Source organism: Lactuca sativa, unplaced genomic scaffold, assembly GCF_002870075.4.
Source record: "Lactuca sativa cultivar Salinas unplaced genomic scaffold, Lsat_Salinas_v11 Lsat_1_v11_unplaced_07, whole genome shotgun sequence".
Taxonomy (NCBI): domain Eukaryota; kingdom Viridiplantae; phylum Streptophyta; class Magnoliopsida; order Asterales; family Asteraceae; genus Lactuca; species Lactuca sativa.
The window spans coordinates 8,065-26,034 of NW_026440199.1; the positions used below are offsets into that span (position 1 = coordinate 8,065).

Genomic DNA, 17,970 nt, shown 5'->3' on the forward strand with positions numbered 1-17,970 from the left:
CACTTCCTTAGTTTGAGTTCAGACACACCCAAAAGTGTGCCCGAATCCCTCAAACCAAGGCTCTGATACCAACTTGAAACATCCCAAAAATACAAGCCAAAAATTTCGTTTTGAGAATATTATAAAAACTATAATCATCCATAATCAATAAGAAAACCAAGTGTCATGTATCTCAAAATCTCATATCAAATACTATATCAAAAACAAATGATAAAATATCAGAGTCTCAAACAATCCTAGGCTAAAATACTGTGGTGTGTGCCATACGATCACCCCGAGCTCTTCCCCTTGCTACCGAAAGAAGTACCTAAAACAAAAACTAAAACTGTAAGCACGAAGCTTAGTGATCTCCCCCAAACTACCACATACCATACAATAAAACATAATGGGCCCCGCCGGGCATCGGACCGAAGTCCGGCATAAATTGGGCCCCACCCAGCATTGGACCGAAGTCCATAATAACTTGGGCCCCTCCCACTACATCGGACCCCGCCTGACATCGGACCGAAGTCCGGTATAAACTAAACATAAACATATAACATAATCACATATACTGCATCAGATTTGCCCAACATCGGATCGAAGTCCGGAACATATAACACATATCATAAACATGCATGAATCACAAAGACATCAAGCATACATACCTACTTCTCGGGACCGCCCCGACATCGGACCGAAGTCCGGAGCATATAAACTGCATCGGGCTAACCTCGACATTGGACCGAAGCCCGAAACTACTATCAGCTAAACGGGTCGGCATTGTGGTCATAGACCTGTTCCTACTGGAGGAAAATTCACCTCTCAATCTAGCTACTGAAAACTCGTGCACAGGTGACACTGTCTGCTGCTCCAACTACTCCCTGGCTATAATGACCAAATAAACACTTAGTCAAAAACTGAATATTCTTCTATGGGTAAAATGACTATTTTACCCCTTTAATCTAAATTGGGCCATGACCTAAGTCCAATCCTTTCTTGTCCTCACTAAGGCCCATTAAGTCCCCAAATGGCCCAATTTTCTAAATTGGGCCCAACTCTTCAAATGGGTTTTCCTTTCAATCCCACAAATCCTTGGGCCCTTAAGTGACTACTGAAGGCCCTTCACGGCCTATTACTACTATGTCCAAGACTTGGCCCAAACCAAGGCCCAATAACAAAAGTCCACTGACTGAGCGTACGGTGAGCGTACCTCTTTGTACGCTATGCGTACTGCTGAAAAGGCTTGTACGATGTGCGTACGCCCAATGTACTCTCCTGTTAAGCACTTTTCTCCAAAACTGTTTAATCCCTTAAAACATTACGTCTAAACTGCAGATCTGAGTCCCATGCTTCGTCCTAACCCTTAAAGCTAATCACTTGGTGGCTTGCAACCAACCAAATGAGCCCAACACTAAAAATGACAATGAACTTCCATGGAAATGGCTAGATATCTTGCATGGCTTCATAAAAGCCTCAAAGTTTGCAACTTTACAGCTAAAGGAACCCATTGAGCTTCAAGGGTTGCAACCCTAAGCTCAAAATCGAAGTTGCATGGCCAAGATCCAAACTTTGTACCTAAAAGGTCCAAATCTTCAAAACCCTAGATCTATGATTCTAGAAGGAAATATTGGAGCTTTTGTTGGATAAGGTGTCTAAGTCCATAACTATTTCTGGTATGTACTTGACCCGACCCAACATGGTCCATTTGGGTTGCATGGCACCATGCATTTGGATAGACTAAATGAGAGAAATAACACTTGTGGTTTATTAATATATTATAAGTTCTAATATAAGAATAGTATTATTTAATTAGTATTGATCAAGAATTAATCTAATATTAATTAAGTGATCAAAAGGAGACTAATTAAATATATGGCTTGATTGTGTAAATCATCCATACTTGTATAGTGGGCTAGATGCTCCATGGATTATCAAGTTGGGCTAAGGTCCATAGGATGCTCCATGGATGCTCCATGGGAATTACAAACCCATGGGTCATGGAAATGAAGAGCCATGTTACATTAGGGTTTACATGGTGTAACCCTAATGCAACACACTATAAAAAGAACATGACATCCACTAAAATCGGCGACACTAGTGAGACAAGAGGGCAAACCGAATTAGAAGTGTTCTACATTCTCTCAAAGTTTATTCCAATAGCATTTGGTGTTGTGTGAAACATCTGAGGCATCACACTTGGGGTGCTAGGCTCTCAAGGTTTTCAAGGAATCAAATCAACAACAAAGTATGCAATTCTAGCCATCTTTTATGATTAAAGTTCCCCATGTATGCTAGATAGGATTATAAACCTTGGAAAAAGTATTTTGCATGTATTTTAGACAAACATAGACCCAAGGTTTTTCTAGGGTTGCATGTACACTTAGGAGTGTTAGAATGCCCATAACCCTTCAGGTTTATACATCCTTTGAGTTCCAAATGAAGAACTTGTTCCAGATCCTTGAGCTCAAGATACTCAAGTGCTTCTTCTCCAACCTTTCCTTTCTTCTTCCAAGTCCTTCTTTACTAAAATAAGCTCCAAATGTCGAACACACACAAGAAAAGGAGTATAAACGAATTAGGGTTTCTCTGAGGGTGATGGACAGGTGAGGAGGCCAAAGGGGAGGCTATAATGGGGTATTTATAGGTCCTAAACCCTAAAATTAGGGTTTGGCATCTGTCCGCGTATGCTGGGTGTACCTCTTGGTACGTGAGGCATACATCCCCGAGTCCTTCGAATCTAATGAGCACTACGCCCCGCAATACGCCAGGTTACACCCGACATACGACTTATGGGCAACCCATCTTCTTGGCCCATTTTCTAAGTCCATTCCAAATGGGTCCATTGTCCAAGTGTTAGTCCAAAACGATTATTAACATATATAATTTAAATAATACCTCGAGGAACGGGTGTTACATTCCAGTTCCTAGAAATAAAATTTTAAAATAACAATTTAAAGTTTAGTACAAAGCACATTATATAGTTAACTATAAAGCACAACTTAATGGTATTTACAACATGGTATTTACCTCATTTCTTTTCCAAACTCCTTCATTTTCTCTATGATACTTGGACAAGATTCAGTTCTCCATGTAGATGCTTTATCATCCAAAAAGTAAAACCTAGCCATGACATAGATTCTGATGTCGTCTAACATTGTTAGTAGTGGGTTTTTCCTAATATCTATGATCATGGAGTTGAAGGTCTCAAAAATGCTATTCTCCACAGCCTTACATGCATACCCTTGTACAAAAATGATCTACACCATGATGGTGGATTTTTAGCCATCAACCAATCATATCCATTCGTGGTGATCTTCTTAATTTCTTCCATGTTAGCCATAAAATCCCCTTCATGTGAACTACTTGCAGCAGCCCGGAACAAGTTCTTTAACTCTAAACATGTATGCCTTTTCCTAAAGTTGGCATAAATGTGTCGTGCACACTGCCTATGTTCAACATGTGGAAGGATAACTTTCAAAGATTCTAGAAGCCCTTGAAACAATAAAGATAACATTAAGCATTAATATAGTTTACTCAATATAAATGAATACATTAAAAATTTTGTAATGTATTCATGTTTACCTTGTGTTGATCTGAAATGAAAACTAGAACCCTTCCACCATCAACACCCAAGTCATTAACCAAAAGCTGTAAAAACCAAGTCCGATTGTATTTGTTCTCTACGCTTACTACAACCCATGCAATTGGATAGACGTGATTGTTAGCATCTCTTCCAATAGCAGTCAAAATCTTCCCTTTGATTTGTCCCTTTAGGAAACATCTATCTAATCCAATCACACGTCTGCACCCACTATTCTATCCATCTTTCAATACCTTAAAACATACATAAAAACATTGAAAATAGTTCTTGCCATCTGGATTTACTGTCACTCTTGCTTTGCATGTGCTTATAGGGTTAGATCTAAGGATTTCATTGGCATAATCCCATACCTTAGCATAGTTCCTCTAGCTTACCTTCTATCATTTCCCTTGCCCTTACCCCAACTCTATGACATTGCCCCTTTGACACTTTAACCAAGTATTTTGTAAGGACATCATCCATCATCTCAGGCAATGTCATTTTGGGCTTCCTAATTATGTCCTTATTGTAGCATTTTTCTAACCTATTACAACTAACCAAATGTCCAAAATTATAATTCCTTGCACAAAGATGTGTTTCAACCATATATTTTATCCGAAAAGTACGTTCATCGTACTTCCATGAAGCATGGATCCTAAAAGGGCATGGTTTTTTTGCATCTTTTTTCCCACACCTAACAATTACCCTGCTTTTATCACTCTTCATGAACCAAAGTTGGTATCCATTAGCTACAACGTAGTTAATTAGTGCAAACCTTAACTGAGTAGGAGACTCGTATAACTCACCAACAATAGGCTTCATTTTGTTCCACTTGATGGTAGGATCGTGCACCCTGAACTCGACACCCACTTCCAGGTCATATTCTTCAACATGTTCATGCTCATACTCTATCTGGTGGATATCTTCAACATCAGCTTCATCATTCCCTTTAAAATGACTCTCCTTCAACATTTTATCACCAAATAAAATGTTTAGAAAAGGGTCAGCACACAAGTTACTTGTTGGGTTGAAGTTACCAACATCCAACATTCCTAAATCAAGAAGATCATCATCAGAGTCTTTGTCACGTACGTATCTGATCTTAGACTTGCTTGTCTTCTTTGTCGTCTTTGCTGCCTTACTCTTTCTTCTCCGTAATGATTCTACCATCATACAAACCCTAACTTGTACACTGCTATTTCAAACCCTATAAATCCTTTGAAACCCTCTTCCAAAACCCTCTTTTGACGATGATGGTATAAGGATAACAGTCATTTTGATCAAGGTGGTGGCTACTTCACACCTTCCCAAGAATTAGTAATCAAGTGAGAGTTTGGCAACCGGAAAGGACTTGATTACCGGTTGGTAACCGGGTAATGGTTAATAAATGAAAAGTCTTCTCTGTAACGGTGGAAAATAAGTAACAAAAAAGAATATCAGGGTTAAATCAAAACAAGAGTATATAATAATGGCTTTTAGGGCATTAACCCTTTTTTAAAATTATTTTACCATTTTTCTAATTAAAAAAAAGACAAAAAGAAACACCCCACCCCTAACCACCTACTCACTCCTTATATAACATCTTATACCCTCTTCCACTTAATCAGATATGGGAACATCGTCTCCGGACACCACCACTGCTGCTGGACACCACAAAACACTCATTTTTTCAATATGCAAGCTCAAAAATGAACAAAAGATTTTTCTAAAAACCCTCATCCTTCTCCAACTCGATTTCTAGCCGACGGCGGTGGTGGTTTCATGGTGGTATCAGACGATCACCCCGTTTATCAGATCTACGTCGCCACCTCATATCGAAGCAGATGAAGACGTCGTTACCTCATATCAGAGCAAGGGTTTGCACACGTTTACAGATCTGCTGGTCCGCTCTCTTTTTCCTTCTTCGGCGATGTCGGCGCCTCTAAGATCTAGACGAGATTGGAACTAAGGTTTTCTCCAAGATCTGAATGGCGTTTTAAGCCACCTTCTCCAAAGCTCCATCTCCCGACGAACACCAGCCAAACGCTGCCATGAACAGATGTCTCCGACAACGAACAAATATCTCTGCGTGAGGAACAAATCTAAACAGAGAAGGGCGGCTAACATATTTGAACCGAGAACTCCGGTCTAGGGTTTGCAAACCCTACATCAGTGAAAGTGAGAGCGAGATTCGGCGGTTGGGTGGTTGTAGATTCGGTGACGTTTCCGACCTAAAGAGGAAGTTGGTTCAGATCTACGGCGACGTTGGTTTAAATCTACGGCGACGAGGAAGTTTAGGGTTTTTTTCAGATCTGACGACGTAAAGCAAGGTGACGGAGGAGATCTAGAGTTGTTCGTGGTGAGCCGATACATTCCGGCGACTGAGGTGTCCATCAATGGTGGTTTCTGGGCAGTTTCCTGCGGTGGATGTGGTGGTTTCCGACATGGTGATTTCCTGTCAAACAATATTAAGAGAGAGAGAGAGTGAGAGAGTGAGAGATAGTCTAGGAAGAGGGATGTGGGTAGGTGGGGTTTATATTTTGTTTTTTTGTTATATTTTAATTAAAAAATAGTTAAGTAAATAAAAAGAAAAAGAAAAAAGAAAAAGGTAAGGGCATAATTGTCATTTTGAAAAAATTTAAAACAAATTAGACCAAAGTCACAACAAATGAAACTTTTCGGACCTGTGGTGCAACTTCAAAACATTTTGGACCAAAGTCTCAATTTGTGAAATACCATAGGACCAAATTTGCAATTTTGTCTTTTTTTTTTTTTTTTTTTTTTTTTTTTTTTAAGATAAAGACTAAACTGCACAAATAGTCCCTGTGGTTTGGTCAAAATTGTCACTTTAGTCAAAAAAGGTTTGGACTAACACCATAGGTCCAAATTTTTCATTTTGTTGCGATTTTGGTACGTTTCATAATTGGAAGTGTGTAAAATGACCTTTTTGCCCTCTCTATTTGGTTTTTCCTTTTCTTTTTATTTATCTAATTAAAATAAAACAAAACAAAATATAAACCTATCCTAATAAAACTACCCCACCAAATCCTTTATACGAGTCACAATATCTCTCTACTGGTTCGCCGACAATCGTCGGAAACCACCACTACTATCATCAGAAACCACCTCCGTTATCGCCAGAAACCACCATTATCACCGGAAAACACCATTGTCATCGACGTATAGCACTACTAGGCGAAGTTTAGACGTCATCGAGGACCACCACTAATCTGAAGAAACCGAACTTCTCGCTAGAACTCTCCCTTCTTGCCGAAACTCCGCCCTTCTCATCACAGACGAAGATGTAAACCACCACTTCACAACGTTCACGTTCTCCCCCTCTCTCTATCTCGCTGTTGATGAAGATGACGAAGCTAGGTTTACTGACGACAATGTTCGGACCACCACCATTTGCGAATATTTAAACGATGTCGGAGTCGGCACCTCTTATCACAGACGAAGACGTAAACCCTCGTTCCAGATTTGAAACCGCTCGTTCCAGATCTGAAAACCCTAGTAGTGGAGAAACATATCTTAAAACCCTAAGAAGCGGCGGCGCGATGGATTTGTCCTTCGTACCCCAGTTCTTTTGCTCCGGCGGCGATGTAACTCGATTAGGTGGCGTCTGGCGACGTAGATCTGCGATCGAATGAGAAGTTCGTAGCAGCAGAAGGGAAAGAAAGAGGGGTGGTGTCTGGGGTGAATCAATTTTTCAGCAGGTGGTTAAGGAGGTGGCTTAATTTTTCCTCTATGTCTCTCTTCGTCTCCCTTCTTCCGGCGGTGAAAATAGTAACACCGCCGCTGTAACCGGTAGCCGCTAAAACCGGCGGCGACTATGGTGGTGGTGGTTGTGATGTTGACGGTAGTGTTAAGTGTTGGAGTTCTAACAAAACAATACAGACAAAGAGGGAGGGGGGTTATTTTCTCTTATTTTTGTTTTATTTATTTCAATCAAAAAATTAATAAAATTAATAAAAAATCTGAAAAAGAAAATATCAAGGGTAAAAACGTCATTATAAAAATGTTTAAACCAAATTGGACTAAACTCGCAACAAAATGAAAATTTTGAATATCCGATCGGTCCAAATTTTTTGAACCAAAGTGACAATTTTGAGCAACCTACGAGACAGTTTTGTCAAAGATAAAAGAACAAGCTGAAACAAAACATATCCAAACGACGTCGCACGCCATCCCTTAATTAACAGTCCCCTAAATCGAAAGGAAGAGAGCCCTTTTCTTTTCATTTTGTTTATGTTAAGTTTTCTGGAGCTACAACTCAAACACCCATGAAATTCGATCGATCCGTGATATTTCTCGACTTCTTGCTTTTTCGTTTTCACGAAATAAGCAGTTGAACTCTCACTCTCTCAGGTACAGTTCGATTTCCCTCTCTTCGTTTGCCTTCTGCTTGGCATTAGATTAAAACGGTGCTCCATTCCCAGCTTCCGAATGTGTGTAGTTGCTATGTGTTTGGTGTTAGTAAATAGTAAGTATTTAGTGTTCAAGATGAAATCTGAGTGTTAATCTGTCCTTAGCTTCTGTTAATTTCAGGTTAATCTTCTATTCATATGAAGCAGTAGTAGATGTACTTATTATAATCTTGAGCACACAAATTATCCTTAGTATTGGTGAGCACATATTCTAATAAGCACATAAGTTAGAAGTATACATAAGGATCCATATTCTAATAGTTGGGAACAAGGTTATGGATAATATTAATAGATACATATGCCATGTTGTGGTTGAACAATTTTTTTATGCTTTTCCTAGAGTTGTTTTGGTAAGTAAGATTGCATTGGCAATTTGCTCCAGTGTTTTCTGTTTTTTAGTTCCCTTAACTATCATCTGTGAATTTGAGCTTGAAGGCTCTATTAATTTTGTTCAAGCACACATTACCTTATTTCTGTGATATAATAGAAACTTGTTTTGCTATAACTTGTTGTTAACCTTGATGAATATTGTGAAATTTGTGTTTTGAATGTAAGGGTAAAATGGTAATTTAGTCTAATGTTTCTGAAGTAACTATATAATATTTCAAAGGAACCATAATCTGTTAAGTAGTTTGAAACATAGTTAAGGTTGGTTTAGGTTGAAACTGGTGAAGATACTTAGATAAATCAAACACTTAGACATACCCAACACTAATATAAGCCTAAAACTTAGGTAGGCTAAAAACATAGATAAGCCCAAATGATTAAAAGTAGGTCTTGTTTGCCCTAAAAGCTTCAATCTTATAATGTAAGTTTACTTGTTCATATTTTTGCCACTAACTTGGATTAACCCAATTGTAAGTACTAGTAGTTGGTGTTAATCTGTTAATCTGAGATTGAGCTTTTTGTTAACAAATAATTTAAATTGTTATTTCTTCATTTTTCTTCTATTAGGTTTTTCATTTCAAGCGAAGAAATGGCTGGTGCTGGAAGCAGTAGCAACAGGTAAGATGTTAGCATCATAAATGCTTTTTCTATAAACATTTAACCTTTTTTATTTCCAGGAGCTGGGCAGATTTAGTGAAGGGTAATAATGGACCTCCAGATCATCCAACAAAGAGCTTTAATGTAGACTTAGGAGAGATTGGAGGATGGATAAAACTGTGCGAAGCACTAGCTTGGTGTGGAAATTTGTTTGGTGATATAGATTTTATAGACACTGAAAAGCTTGATTATACTCTTGTGAGGGCTGTAACAAAGGAAATGTGGAAGAATGCCGAATTATATGACGACCTGGCTGGAAAGGCCAAAGCACAACACCGAATGAGTGAGTATAACAAATATTCGGAGCTTGCAAAGAAACTTAGAATTGGAGCACAAAATCAACAAAAGAAAGACAGCATACGTTTATTTGATAAACGGTATGTTTCCATATTCTCAAGGCATAGTTTATTTTTATTTTTTTGGTAACAAATAATTAAAACTGTTATTTGGTTTTGTTTGAGATTGTAGACAGAAAGAATGTATGACTGTATTTGAACTTAATTGTCATGATCAGCACCAACCTGATGCATACAATATGCTTGTCATACATCTTTGGATTGCTTCTCAAATCAGAAGTAAGTTTGTTGCCTGTTTCAGCTTTTTTTATTTTTATTTTTTTCCTAATATATTCATTTTTATGATATGATGAAGGTATACAAAAGCTTAAGTTGATAACAGGTTATGGGAAAACAACAGGAACGTGTGTCTTGCAACCAATGGTACATATAATATAAGTGAAATTATATTTTAATTAAAGTATTTGTGTATTTACAATTTATAATGTGGTTTTGTGTTACAGTTTATGAAAATGCTCGACGATATAGGGATTCATTACAGCTTTGAAGAGAATAACCCTGGTGTATTGATTATTGATGTTGAGGACATAGGGACTAATTTCAAATTAGGTTAATTTTCTGTTTTTTGTTTTTTGCCTTTTGTTTTTGCAACAATCATTTGGCTATTCACTAGTAGTATTAACATCACATGTGGTATCAACCATAGAACATTGACTTTAACCTTTGCAACATGCATTTGGTGGAAAATATTTTTATGTTTGAAAAAAAATACTTATTAAACAATATATCAGATTTTTGTCGCTATGAAATTGCAAAAAAAGACATGCAAATGTATATAATACTATAAAAGATGTAGAAATTTTTTAAAATCGAAGATAGGCTAGAATAATTAAATGACAAAAAAAAAGGTAGGAAATTTAAGAAACTTGCTATTAATCAAGTCACAATGATTCTTTTCAGTTATACAACAATTGAAGAATAATTTTTAGGTTGACATATTTTTATATATAAATATAAATGAAACCATGTGTTTAGAGGTTACGTAAAAAAACGTTTTTTTTTTTTCTTTCGTATTTAGCTTATTTCGTATATAAATAAAACCGAACATTTAAACAACTCTTCCAGTAGAAAGTTATGAACGAACTTTATAAAAAATATTGTGTGTTTTATAAACGAAAATACACACAAACAATCGTAACACATGATGCAGGTTTTTATTAAGTTTTATATTATATAAGAATATTAAATGGTGACGCTAATTATGATTAGGGGTGGAGAGAGGTCAGACTTGTCCATCTGTGTCACCGTTGCCGTGTTTCTTACCTCATACCATCTCCGGCCACGTCCCGCCGGCCGGGTATTGGGAACCAAATCCCCTCCCATTTGGTAATTAAGCCTATCCCTAGTCCAAACTGACACGTCCCCGACTCATCGGCACAAACAAACTCAACACACAGCTATAAACGGTATGGGCTTTTCTGAATACTATAAGATCAAAATGTATAATAAACTAACCTAGCTTTACCTCACCGACTAACTCTTTAGCACCACATTCTTGTTGGGCGAGAGTAAGTTATGAAATCTATTTGCAACCTTGGATTTGTAATGAACTTCTTCATCATAGTTTTTGTTCGAGACTCTCTCTCTCTCTCTCTCATACCATACCATTTTCCCGAATGGCCCCTGTGGTCCTTCTAGAATAATCCTGCAATATCTTTGTTTTGTTTGTTAGTTGCTTTATTAATTCTAATTATGTATCGATAGGAAAGCCGTAACATGACCAAAGGTTTGATGGGTTTTGCATGTAATAATGCAGAATAATCCTTATACTCTTAAGGGTAAATGCCACCTATTAGATCTATTTCATAACACTATTGAAACAACATACTATTGAACAACAAAACTAATAAACCCTACAAGAAATCAAATTTCATAATAAAGGGTTACATACCTCTGATTTGTTATTGCAAACCAATCCTTTAATTCCAACTAGATCAAATCTGAAGTCTCTCTGAAAACAAGCTCCAATTGTGTGTGAGCCTCTAATGGTTCACACCCACAATGCAAGAATCCTAGAAGGATTAGGAGAGAGGGGAGAATGGAGTAGAATTTCGGATCTGGTATGAGGAACAAGTGGCCAAAAATTCTTTATAGCTAATTAGGAAACTCTAGAAACCCTAATTTGAACATAAAATAATATTATTTCAAATAAGGCAGTTATCTAGTCCCTTAATTAATCAAGTGGAGGCTTCCAGATCCCTAAGAGGGTCTCCTAAAACCGTCCACACAAGGAAGGTTCTAGAACCTCTCCTTTGCTCAACTTTTGAACAATTACAAATATAGTCCTTCAGCCTTTAATTAATTTTAATTAACTCATAATTAATTCCAAAATTAATTCTAAATTAATTATTACTATTTCTAATCAATATATTAATAATATAATATATTAATAAATCATTTATCTCTCTCCCACAATCAATCCAAAGTAATTTCTTGGTTATGAGGGCAACCCAAAAAGGACTTTACTTTTATTCATCAATATTATACTAATTTAGTTATGACCTTAGACACCTTAATCCAACAGTCTCCCATTTGGATAAGTCGCTAACTACAATTGCAAGTACAACTTCGAATAACCAATAAAGAGTGTTTTCAAAGACACTGCCAAACTCTGATTAGATGTTGGCACTAAGATAAGTGATCATCTATTCATTCGTTCTTTAAGATATCATATGAACACGAGACATGGATACAAATCAATCTTATTGTCCAATATTATGTTTCCCGATTTCATATTTATGATGAATGGAATCATACTACTAATTGAACACATCAATTTAGTATGGGCAAGGTCTTGCACATGAATGTCAACATCAAATCACCAAGGGGCCCAAAGATATCACTTTTCCTCTTAAGTCAAAAGGAACGAATAAACTTTGACTATATAATCATACAAATTTACTTATCGAATCGTACATGGAATTACACTTTATAGCATCCGGTTATAAGATGTGTTGGAGTGAACCAATGTACAACTGATTCGTAAAACATGACTTATATATCTATGTTTTAAGAATAGAATATATTATTGTCTTAGAATTACTTGTGATTAAATCCATAAAGTAATCTCTAAGTGCAAGTTTAACTAATACTCAAAATCTCCATTTTCTAAGTACTCGTGAATTTTGCAGCAATCCATATGCAATGTCCAATCATATGGACAATCTACAAACGATTCATGACAGTCTTAAATCAATAGCTACTCCCAAAGTATGACTGACTATGGTATTTCGAATATCTTAATATACTGGAAGTAAACACATGCAAGGTGAAACACAAAAATAAAATAATTAAATATGGTTTCAAACTCATTGAATATATTCCCATTATTTAATCACCATATTAATTACAAATTTATTCATTATAGATTGTTTTGTATAATCAACTAACCATTTGAATTAAATAACATCAATCATGCCATGTTATAAACATGCATACTATGCCTCTCTATTGTTAGAATAATTGGAACGATATATTCTATATTGAAAGAGACATAATGAGAAATGAATCAATGATTTAAGAAATAGTGATTGAAAAGGGTTTGATCTTCATTCAATAACATTTAGAACAATTCGTTATAAGTCGGAACTATTCTGTATATGCACGAAAGAAGTGTTGAAAAAGGTAAACTAGTATGCTATTTATAGACACAAAATGAGATGACAATTCCGAAAACAGACATGCCCATTTCAGAATTATTATATAACAAACTCCGAAAACCATTACATTGCCACAACATAAACTCGGACTTAACAATCCCCCCCCCCCCCTTTGTGTCAAATCAGAATGTAGTAGTGTTCACTGCTTCTTGTCTTGAACTTCAAAAATCTTCGAAATAATATTAAATATAGACATTCTGATAGTGATATACCATCGAATCATATCAGAAACACACTTTGTATTTGCATCAGAATTTGTCTTGTTCGCTTCTGCTTTAGCCAAAATGTAATTCAGAGCTGCTGTAGAATACAAGTGTTTGTCTCTCAAAAAGAACATGCAATTCTTAATCACATCATTTTCCTTTGCCTTGTCCACGATACTCCAACACTCCTTATCAATTGATCCAACCTTCAGATTCTTAATTTTGTCAGGTTGATCAAAAGGATTGAAAGTTGGTTTTCTTTTCAGAACGGAAACAACTTCAACATCTATCTTTGCGAACTCCAAAATGTAACACCCCGAGTTCAGAAATGCAAGTTCAGGGTTCTTAGTGTAAATAAGGAAGGTCGACTCGGCGAGTCGATGGATGAACTCGGCGAGTCGAGTCGCGGGTCTGGTCACATGTTAAGTGACCAACTCGGGGAGTTGGTGCTGAAGGGAGAAAAACCCTAATTCAGGGATTGTACCCTATATAAGCACATTATAACCCACCTTCAGCCTCTTGGCTACCCATTTGAGATCCAGAAACCCTCATCTCGTGTGTGTGACTCCATTGATGAAGAATTAGAGCTTGGAAGAGAAAATTGGTGTAAGAAGCTTGGGGATTTGGAGACCATCATCAAGGGGCTTGGATAGATCTGGAATCTACTTCTGTTTGGGCACATTCCATAGGTAAGGAACCTCCTCCTTAAGCTATTTCATTATTGATTCATGAATGGTGGTTGATTTGGGATTCATTAGCTTGTTTGGGAGCTATCTCGAGTTTGAGGCTTAGATCTGAAGTTGCTACTTCAGATCTAGACTTGTGATGGCCCAAAAGGTCCTAAAGTTCCTGTCTAAGAGTCATTGGTGAAGCCCTTTGTCTTGAACCCTAGCCCTAGAAGTGTTTTGGGCTTATATCTCCTTGCTTTCACGTAAAGTTTGCAACTTTATGTGAGGGTTAGGCTGTAGAGGAATGGATCTATGGATTGGAGTCCCTGCATGGCTTGAAAAGCCTCTGTTTGGAATGAGAAGTGAAGAGACTCGGCGAGTCACATGGGTGCACTCGACGAGTTGTATGAATATGTGCATGAACTCGATGAGTTGAAGAACAACTCGGCGAGTCTGTTGAAGATTGCCTTGGACTCGGCGAGTCTAGTCGCAGAACCCCCAATATTTTCTGGTCAAACCTTGAAGCAGTGAGTCGGGAGGTGACTCGGTGAGTTGAGTCGTGTTATGGGAGTTTCTGAGTATAGGGGCTCGACGAGTCGATGGGTCGACTCGGCGAGTAGAGTCAGTCAGGGAGGTTGACTTTGACTAAGGACTTTGACTTTGACCAAGAGTTGACCAGTTTGTCTTCTAGGGGTATTTTGGTAATTATTGAGTTCAGTTATCTGGTTTTGATCAGTGGTGGAGTTCGTGTCGGTGGTTGGAGCAGCGTGATCTTATTTCTTCAGTCGGCAGTTGCAGGTGAGTTATCCTCACTATACTGACAGGGTCTACGGCACCAAGGTCGGCCCTTTATCGGAGGGAAATCCGGGTATTGTTTGTTATGTTATTGCTTTGCTATGTTTGCATCCGAGTAGTTAGGATGGTATGCTTTAGAGACCTGGTTAAGGTCAGTATCCTGGTATGTAGGATGATGATATGCTAAGTGACCGGTTAGGTCGGTATCCTGGTTAGGATGTTGCTATGTTATGTGATATGCTAGTGACCGGTTAGGTCGGTATCCTGGTTAGGATGTTGCTATGTTATGTGATGTGCTGGATCGGTTTGATTAGTTGTGAGATGTTATATGACTATATGTTTATGTGCACATGGTTGTTGGACTGGGGTTGGGTTAAGGCGGGTCCTGCTTTGTGCTGTAGGCCAACATACCCAGGGCGGACCGGTTAGGACGAAGGCCCGACGAGCGGTCCGGATAGGCTGAAGGCCCCAAGAGGGTGGACCAGACGTGCCGAGGCTCGGAGAGTGGACCAGACAGACTGAAGGCCCGATGCGGGCGGACCAGTCATACTGTAGACTCAGAGACTGGACCAGGTGGACTGAAGGCCCGGTGCGGGCGGACGAGTCATACTGCAGACTCGGAGAGAGAGTGGACCGGGTGGACTGAAGGCCTGGTGCAGGCAGACCAGTCACACTGTAAACTCGATATGAATGGCTGTTCTGTTTATGATATGATATGATATGTGTATGGTATTGTGGTTGGTATTTTGGGGGTAACTCACTAAGCTTTCGGGCTTACAGTTTCAGTGTATTGTTTCAGGTACTTCAGGAGACCGTGGCAAGGTGAAGGTGTGATCGTACCGCTCATCAGTTTTATGTTGATGTTCTGGTATACTCTGATAATAAATGAATTGAAAACCTTTTTGTAATAACTTAATGAATATGGGTTGTTTTTGAAAAGTTTAAATTGGTTGTAAATTTCTGGATGTTACACAAAATGTAACACTTAATCAATCTTTTCATATGAGCATATATCGGCTCGTATTTCTTCACATTCTTTGCAACGATGTTTAAAAGATACATCCAATCATAAGGGTTCAGAAAAGGTAGATCAGCTAAAGTGAATTCATGAACTATATGATTGTGTCCTATAAAGGCTTTGAAGTGATATAATACTATTTGGAAAACAAGTTTTATAATGATGATTGGTTTTGAAATGTTTTGAAAAATTTCAAATTTGGCATGATTTTATGAGTGTTACAGATCCATGAAGGAAGAGAAGGAGGGATCACTGTCCTGCTGAAGATGCCTCTGGATTTCAGATGGGATGAAGCTGAAGTCATAGTCGATGGAAATTAGATGTGCTATGTTATTTGGCTTTGGTTCATCCCATTGCAAGGAAAGAAGGCAGATCAATGCAGAAGAGATATGTGCCCAAAAGAACATCAATTAGGAACAATTATCCTTTATCTGGTCTCATCAGCACGAGGCTTTATGACGATCAACATGGTCATCAACTTCAGGTTGAAGCAGAACATTGTTGATGAGAAGATGCAGAGTCAACAACAACTGATTCATATCAGAAAGATGTAACATTCAATATGTCATAAGTTGATCAAAGCACATAAAGAGAAGAGATAGGAGAGAACATTGAAAAGTTAGTAGCAATGAATAGAACAAAAGCTAAAATGTATACTCCTTTGGTAAAAAGTAATCAAAATAAAAGGTTCAGATACAAGACAAAAATATGTTCAGAAGAAATTAATCAAAAGGCATCACTTCAAGAGTAAGAAGACGTTGCTTTTCGTGGATGCAGTAGTCATGACTTTGTTTTCAGAGTCAAGAATTATTCCTCCATCACGATCAAGGAGAACCTTGAAACCGGCATCATAAAGCTGATTGATGGAGATAAGATTTCTTTTTAGATTTTTGATGTAGAACACATCCTTCAGTGTGAACTCTTTGCACTCAAAAACTCCAAGTTCAGAGATTTTTCTTTTGTTGTTGTGGCCAAGGATCACCATAGGACCATCTTTTTCTACGAAATCTTACAGTAGAGATTTGAATCCAGTAAGATGACAAGAGCACTCGTTTTCCAGAACCCAAGTACGCATGTGATCAACATTGAGTTCTTGATTGTGATAGACATCAATGTCAGCTTGAGACCCATCAGCTTGAGTGATATAAGAGTTATCATTGACAAGAGCCATAAGACCTTTGACAATTATCTTCTTATCCTCGGATGTATCCTCATCTTCATCCCACGTCTCTCTGATCTCTTGTTTGGCAATGAAGGCTTTTGGAAATGAAATATTTTCCTTCTTCAAGTGGGCTATCAGCTTCTTATACAGTTCCTCATAGTTCTCTGGGCTCTGGGCTTCTTTCTTTTCCTTGCAGTCCCTGGAAAATTGGTCAGGACTACAATAATTAAAGCAGTTATCTGAGCCTTTCTTTTCTGAGGAGAATCTTCTAGTTGAGTTGCCATTCTTCGGAAGGGGTCTACGAAACCTGTTTGCATTGTTTTCTTCATAGCGCCTGACGATGAGAGAAGTGTTGGCGACAAGCTCATCAGTGAGATCTTCTCCGTTCTCCTCACCCTGATCCGAGACGTCTGAGACGTTGATAGAAGATAGTGGTTCTTTGCGAGAAACCAGTGCGACAAATTTCTCTTTGCATGAGTCTTTCATGATGTCCTAACGAAGGGCTTTGGTCTCTTCGTAATTTCATAAATTTTCAAACAGGGAGTTTAGATCCATGAAGTTGATCTTCTCGTTGTTCTTCAGGAACATTAGCGTGATGTTCCCAGTTTTTCCCAAGAGAGTCAAGGAACTTCAAGACCAGTTGAGAAGAGTGATTGACGATGCCCAGCCTGAACAAGTCATTGACTAGACATTTAAATCAGTTAAAGGTTTGAGTCAGAGATTCACCTTGTTGAGCAAAGAAGTGCTCATATCGACGATTGAGATTGTTGATGGTTGTAGCTTGAACTTCTGTTGTTCCTTCATATGCAATGGTCAGCATCTCCATCATCTCTTGTGCTGATTCGTAGTTCTGGACAAGGTTGTCACACCCCCAAACCGGAACGGCGGAAATATTCGGGTGCGGAGGTTGTCATGCGTAGTATCACAAAAGTTGTATCATAGCAAGCATAGTAAACACAACCAAACATTGAATTCATATATGAAAAAGGTTTACATTGTTTTAGTACATAGTTTTGTTCATAACAAAAGTAAAATCTAAAGACGTGACTCTAACACGCCAACTTCTCCAAAATCCTGGGAGTACCTGTCTACTA

The 17,970-nt window shown here is 38.0% G+C and overlaps 1 protein-coding gene across 1 annotated transcript; it reads left to right on the forward strand.

Moving 5' to 3' along the window:
- The first annotated feature begins 7,764 nt into the window (after window positions 1-7,764).
- On the forward strand, window positions 7,765-10,096 carry LOC128129507 (uncharacterized). The gene is made up of 6 exons (XM_052767978.1): window positions 7,765-7,912; window positions 8,926-8,976; window positions 9,036-9,392; window positions 9,484-9,590; window positions 9,667-9,734; window positions 9,815-10,096. The coding sequence occupies exons 2-6, from the start codon at window positions 8,948-8,950 to the stop codon at window positions 9,923-9,925; spliced, it is 672 nt and encodes a 223-aa protein (XP_052623938.1). The 5' UTR covers window positions 7,765-7,912; window positions 8,926-8,947; the 3' UTR covers window positions 9,926-10,096.
- Window positions 10,097-17,970: the final 7,874 nt, after the last annotated feature.

Bases quoted from the DNA above. Each gene is read 5' to 3' on its own strand.
- LOC128129507 (XM_052767978.1), top strand. From the start codon at position 8,948: ATGGCTGGTGCTGGAAGCAGTAGCAACAG. The intron at 9,591-9,666 runs GTAAGTTTGTTG...GATATGATGAAG, and splicing joins GATTGCTTCTCAAATCAGAA to GTATACAAAAGCTTAAGTTG. The intron at 9,735-9,814 runs GTACATATAATA...TTTGTGTTACAG, and splicing joins CGTGTGTCTTGCAACCAATG to TTTATGAAAATGCTCGACGA.